The sequence below is a fragment of the Odontomachus brunneus genome, unplaced genomic scaffold, assembly GCF_010583005.1.
Source record: "Odontomachus brunneus isolate Ranch 3 - 2012 unplaced genomic scaffold, Obru_v1 Obru_scaffold_016, whole genome shotgun sequence".
Classification (NCBI taxonomy): domain Eukaryota; kingdom Metazoa; phylum Arthropoda; class Insecta; order Hymenoptera; family Formicidae; genus Odontomachus; species Odontomachus brunneus.
In genome coordinates this window covers 66,109-73,280 of record NW_022639466.1, presented here as the reverse complement: position 1 = coordinate 73,280, position 7,172 = coordinate 66,109, and the positions used below count along the sequence as shown (strand labels likewise).

Genomic DNA, 7,172 nt, shown 5'->3' with positions numbered 1-7,172 from the left:
TATATATATATATATATATATATATATATATATATATATAGGGTGGCCCACATAAAGTATTACAAGCTAATAACTTTAAACATATTTGTCCTATCAAAAAGTTGTTCATGAGAAAGTTTCATACATTCGAGGGGCCTTTCTAACTACATAAACAAAAAAGTCTATTACCATTTTGCAAATAACACGTAGAGTTATGAGTTATTCATTAAAGAAGATTGTCGGATAATCGCGTAGGATAATGCACCAATGTTCTTTAATTAATAATTAAAAACCTACACCGTTATTTATAAAGTAATGGAGGATTTTTTTGTTCAGTTTAACTTAATCTGCAAACACACGACTGCAGACGTCGCTATCTGTCATATCACGCATGATTATATCACGTCAGTTTTTTTTAATTAATAACTCGAAATTACGTGGTTCTTCGAGAACTAGTAGAGGAATTTTTTATTCTTTTTATTTAATCTATCTGTACAAAGCAGCTCTGATGCGAGTTATAGGATATCTTGTATACACGATTTTTATAAATAGCTCATATATGATGGTTATATTTATTATATAAAATTATGAAAAAAAAATACGAAGGAAATACGAAAAAAACGACCAAATTTTGTTTAAAACAATATGTTACGTAAAACGTAATACGAAAATTTTGGTGTATAATTTTGAGTAAATTTGTTGTTGCATCAATAAAATTAAAAGCTTCCATTATTGTATAATAAAAATTTAATAATTAATTCATTATAATATATTTTTTATCTTATAAATGTAATTTAAAAAATTGTAGAATTTCCATCATCAGTTGTTCTATATCATGATAATCATGAAAGTCTATCTGGGTATAAACTAGGAAAATGACACAGTTTGTTATAGTTACCTTCAATCCAATACAATTCTATTTCTTGTACGGCTGTTCAAACATATAAATTAATTACACTAGTCCACACATAATTTATTACATGGAACTTTTCATATGTTTCTTATGTATTGTTATGCGAGAGAAAGTATCTAAGTAGATAGGTATACATAAATTTGGTAGCAACTTTATTGGACGTTTTGTAACGGTTGACTTTCTTGTGAGTAACTCACATGACATTTATATTTATTTCATAGTATGATGAAATACAAGTGCGAAAAAAATACGAAAGATTATCAAAATTTATTTAAAATAACTTTATGATATTAATTCGTCTTTTTATTATTTGATTTTGAAATTATAGATAAAACCAAAAATGAATTCAGAATTTCTCCATCGCTCACAGTACTTTTTGTAACGGTCATCTGAGGTTTAATTTATTATATACACGACATTCCACGTAATTTGCAATTCGATTTAATTTAAAATTCCTTATATTACTCCTCCAAAAATTTAAGCAATATATTCCTCTATAAAAATTCAGTAAAATTAACGATTTTTCTTCAATTATACATAAAGTATAACAAAAACTATGTGATATATATTTTTTTTATTAAAGTAGTGTAATACAAGTCAAACACAGTAGAAAATTATAGGATTCTACATTTCAAATAATAAAAACCGTATCTGTATATATAGAAAAAATAATTTTTTTTATATTTAAAAATTGTGTCACTGGAAAATTATGGGTGATAGAAAAACTGTTTGCATTTTTTAAATTTAGCACAAAAATATATTATATAAAAGAATATTACATAAGTCACATAATTTAATTCACATGTGAGAAAAAAGTTCTGTTTTTGTAGGCCAGTGCGGCTTTAGTTGCGCGAAGTTCTCAGACGGGTTCATTCAACCGTCTCCAGCGAAGTTTCCTGTCTTAGCTTTATTATATGTTATATATGCATATGTCACGTGCTATATTATCGTTGCGAAAGAGGTTGAAAACAATTCGAGCCGACGATTTTTGCTTTCTTATTGCCGCGCGTTACGTGACTCAAGTACTAATCGTAAATTGGCCGACTAGTCGCTCCGTCCAGTCTGTCTGACTGCCATTCGCTTGAAATATTCAGTGTCGGAAAATGTGCGTGACCTTGACACGCACCTTCCAGACCGCGGTCTCTTCGACAGGACGTGCCTCGAGCATCAAGCACGCGGACCGCGCGCTGTTGGAAATCTGCGGCCTGAAAAATTTCGTCCGCCCCAGAGAGTATCGATCACTGCTAAATGAATCATTAATTACGTTTTCATCTATATGCCTTACGGAACCGTGACTCCATCGACAAAGTGGAATGTCCGTAAATTAAAGAGACATTTTTGAAGGACAGAATATATTAGTGAGCTTTTACGGGACGCATGTGTATGCACACCATTTTTGGAGTTAATTTGGAGAGGATTTACTTCTCTAATAAATCAGCAGATATTAAAATACTAATTGGAATATACAATAAAGATAATCGGATTACCTTTAAATATGCGAAACCGGCGTCCATCGCAATGATATCGTCGATTGCATTGAAATATATGCCAGAGTAGAAGGTCCCCAGACATAGACAAGTATGATTCGGCAACAACTTTACTAATTGATTTGTAAACGTTATGTCTCTTATGAGTGGTACATACGGCACTCATATTTAACGCATAGAATGACGAAATAGAAATATGAAAGAAATACAAAAAGAATTATCAGAATTTGCACGAAACAGTCTTATAATATTCGTTTTTTTATCTTTTTATTAGTTGAGTTTGAAATTATAAACTGGATTACTCATGATTAATAAAGTTCGACTTTTATTTGTCTCTTACTTATTGACTTATAATATTTATTTATGATAATGTAAGTTTAATTATTAATTCAATACAGTATATTTACTTCACAAATGTAATTAAAATAATCGTAGAGTCTTTTTCCGTCACATTGATTGTCTCACGTCGTAATAATCATGAAAGTCTGGGTATTTTATTGTGTAATTAAAGTAAATTATTTGTTATTAAGGGATTGTACAATTGATCTTCCTTTTTAAAGGAACATTGTTGTTATTATTGTTATTGTTATTATCATTCAAAAAACATTTTCTTCATTCACCATCATTGCTGTGGAAATTACGTAACTAGTGGATTAAGGAACAGAGCTAGTGGATTAGGGAATAGTTATGTAATATTAAATAACAATGTTACGTAAAATTATTCTGTTTCTTGTACATATTATGTTTTGGCGGAAAAATCGATTCGATTGCTGCACAACTTGCACAAACGCCGACCACGTTTTATGCAAGTGCACACAGAAAAATATCGTTCTATTGTTAAAAAAAGCGAAGATAAACTCAGTTTACTTTTCTTCTTTTAAGTAATGGCTATCTTCAACAAAGAATATCTTCTTGATAATAATCTGAAAATATACTCATCGCAAATTCTGAAGAAGCTTATTATCATTCAGTCAAAAAAAATATATTCTCATTCTTAGTGGAATCCTCTTATACAAGGTGCTTAAAAAATTGTTAACATTTATATGGAGAAAAAGTTACTTTCATATATGCATATACTCAAGAGGAGATTTTATTCTCTTTGCAAGAATATTATATATCGAAATGAAAAATAGAGTTAAACTCTATAAACAAAAATTTAAACATAGTAAACAAAAATGTTTAATATTCTTGATTGAAATATTAAATTTATTAGAGTTCAGAATGTATTTTGACTAAATTTGATGCTTGTAATTAATTTTTGTGACAGATTTGCAAATGTATAAACTTATGAAATATTTGAAACAAGTAACATTTACTTGAACTCAATACTTTTCTATGTACTAATTCGCTATGCAAGACATGTCACCAAATCTCACACACTTCTCAACGTCGCAGAAATGGTTCGCGTGGTTGGAACCCGTTAGAGCGACGCTGTTAATTCGCCGTGTTAATGCCGAGAGACGCGGACTGTAATTTACGCGCGACAAACGATCGATTCGTCGAACCTCGACACACATAACATAACGTGTCCTCGATTGCCGGCGGTTGGTCGATATGTTACACAGCGAAGGGAACAATCGCGTCAAGCAATTTTCCGCATTCGAGATTTGTGGTCTTATTAACGTTTAACAGAGTTCAAGTAGATCACAGATATATCCCACGTGGCTTTTTATGTTCAACCAAGCGCGAAGACCTATGGAATCTTGTTTTTACGTGAGCAACGTATTGTCACATATTTTGTTATTTCAGGACTTTAACGACACACTGCACTACATATCGCACATGCGAGTGTAATAAAATCCCCGTGAGAAACTCATTCTCGGATATATCGAGTGATCTCATAAGTGATCTCATAAATAATATCGTTTCTTGAAACTAATTTTCAGGGTAAAATGTTGAATAATTACATCTTACTTTTACGCTCCGATGTAGGTATATAGAATGAATATTGTTTCTTTCAAAGACATAAAGGAAAGTTTGTGTACGTTCGCCGTCTAAACAAGATGCCTATTTTGTTTAAAGTAAAATAAGAAATGACATTATGTGGAACGGACTAATAGACCGAGCAAAATTACATATACAATTATATATAATACACAATGATATATAATTCATATTAGAATTTTGTCTCTAGATGGGTACATGAACTCATCAAACTAAACGTAAAATTACTATACTATTTTGTAAATAATTGCGCAGACTTTTAGTTATTGATTAAAAAAGATCTGTGCATTATCGCGTACAATTATGCATAATTTTCTTTAATTAATAACTAAAAATTTATATCATCATTTGTAAAATGATAAAGAACTTTTTTGTTCAGTTTGACTTAATGTACAAGTACAGTGACAGACGTCGTCATCATGTACCGTATTGCGCGTGATTATTCAATAATTTTCTTTAACCAACAACTCAATATTTTACGTGTGTGTTTGCGAAATGATAAAGGAATTTTATGTTTAGTTTGATGAGTTCAACCTATACACATACAGGTGTGTCAATAATTGTCAGATATCTTATATAATTATATGTAATTATGCAAGTCCACACAGAAAAAACTGAATGGAAAAAAGAGAAAATAATTTTATTCAATTAAATGTTAATAATTTTATTCAATTAAATGTTAGCATCGCAAAGTACTACAAAGATTAATTATTTTAATAATATTTGTACAATTTTACCGTGTGGACATATATAATTATGTATAATTATACATAATTATATATGACTATTATATATAGAAAGACCAAATTTAAATATATATATATATAAACATTTTTCTCATTAGTAACGTAGGTTAAAGTGCGCGAAGCTTCTTCTTCGCTGCCGTTGATTTTCGCGAATGCCATAGGTCGACTTACTTAACGCGCAGTTTTTGGTCAACAAGGAGGGGCTCTAAAAGAAATCTCCACCTTAGATTCTCGGCACAGTTCAGTGATGTCGGGACACGTTCTTCGTTTCTGTGCGACGCACGTTTTGTGCGTGTTTCGTGTGTGTGCTGTTTGTAAAATGTGTCATCACATATAGGGTATTGTGAGAATCGATTAATCGAAGAAATAAATGAAAATATTAGAAGATCTATAAAATGTTGCTCAATGTATGCAGTTTAATGTATTTTAATTAAGGTTCTTTTTTTTCCTCTTTCATCTTCTGCTTTAAATTTTTTTCTCTTATTTGTTTTCTTATATTGTTACAATCATGTCATTATAATCATGTTATTACAATTATGTTATTATAATTATTTCAAATTATAAATTTGTTAAATTTTATTATTTATTATTTAAAAGTGATGAGACCTCTTATTAAAATGTATTTAAATTTTTTCCAATGATTCTAACTTCTTTTTACTCAATTGACATTTTGATTTGTATTTTTGATGTTTGATACGCAATGTACTTTTCTTCGGGCACTCGAGTCACTCGATATACCTACATGTACAAATCTGTTCGTATATTTTACATTCTGTACGTACATTATATGTCGCCTGGCACCTGTTTACGGTGTTTGAATACAGGTCAAGGTTGAAGATTACTGCGATGGCTGAAAAGAGGCTTCGGTGTTATATACCCAAAAGCATAATAGCAGCCGTCGCAATTAGTTAATACACGATAAATTAACGAAAAAATAATGTACAATGAGAGGTATAGTGCTTGACAAGGTGTATTTTTGTCCGTCTGTGGCGACCGGTTGATGACGACGCGATTTGCCGTACGGAAATTAAAATTTATTTATGCAAATATGAGTTAATCCCTACTTGGATTTATAGACGTACGTGTGTGGGAAAACACGAAAATTGAAACGCGCGAATGCATCAAGCGGGACATATGGGACAACGGCTGTTTTCCACCACACGGACGCTTTTTATCTGTAGTTACGAGCGTACTTGTATGAAGAGATGACGTCAACAATTAATCCGCATCCAGTTGCGCGATTTACGTAAGAATCCAGACGGTGGTGACATTTAATTTCGGTGTCTATGCACCGCGTAGCGCCTTCAATTTTTATTAGCTAATTTTCATACACGTTGCACTTGCATGTACGAGTGTCGAAATTCCAGCCTCGGCTCGTTACGCGTTGCTAACTATCGCAACGATACAGGTGTGTGCATCGCGATACTCAATGCCGTCATTGTCGCACGGTCTGAAAGCGTCGTTTCATTATATGCTACATGCATATCGAGTGTTTCGCACTACCATCCTAATTGTAATCCGCCAACCGAGGAGATTAAACATAGTCCATGTGGTTACCATACCGATAGACACTTCCGTTGCGACATTTCGCAGATAAGTCATGACTTACGTTTCATTAACACTTCGTCCAAGTCGTCCTTAGAATTATGTAAAGAAACGATATGATTCCAAGACCGCTTTATATCATCGTTTCGACTGTGCTGGGAAAGGCGATGCACGTTTTGGGCGGCACGAAAAGAACGGGACGCGCGTGAGGCCACGCCGCTTTCCGACTCGAGTCACGGTCGAAGTGAAATTGGTGTTGGGAACAACGTTGCGAAATATGCATACGTACTTAACTCACCTACTCTAAGGATCGGTCTAGTTCGATACGGGTCAAGGTTACGACGTCGCAACGAACGAGGACCTGTCATAACAACGGATCGATCGCGACATTGATCCGTCAGATCATCATGATGACGACGATATGGAGTGCGTATATTATATTCCAAATAACATCAACTTCTAAAAGACATCTTAAGGTAATTATATCATGAGTTTTTTGAGAATTTGTTGGGACATACACAGTTGATGGGACTGTACATATACATTTGATGGGATTTG

General features: G+C 32.5%; 2 protein-coding genes across 10 annotated transcripts in view; both read left to right on the top strand.

Moving 5' to 3' along the window:
* Positions 1-7,172, top strand: part of LOC116841492 (A disintegrin and metalloproteinase with thrombospondin motifs 1-like) — a 90,230-nt gene that overhangs the window by 18,526 nt on the left and 64,532 nt on the right. Inside the window, exon 1 of one of the 9 annotated variants that reach the window (XM_032809491.1) lies at positions 6,950-7,090. The exons of the other annotated variants lie outside the window; for them this stretch is intronic. The gene's annotated coding sequence lies outside the window, so the exon portion shown is untranslated. Of the gene's footprint in view, positions 1-6,949; positions 7,091-7,172 lie in introns of those variants that run through there. 9 annotated transcript variants of the gene reach the window in all.
* On the top strand, positions 5,057-6,767 carry LOC116841495. The gene is made up of 3 exons (XM_032809501.1): positions 5,057-5,504; positions 6,146-6,315; positions 6,437-6,767. Exons 2-3 carry the CDS (start codon positions 6,275-6,277, stop codon positions 6,732-6,734), a joined length of 339 nt encoding a protein of 112 aa, XP_032665392.1. The 5' UTR covers positions 5,057-5,504; positions 6,146-6,274; the 3' UTR covers positions 6,735-6,767.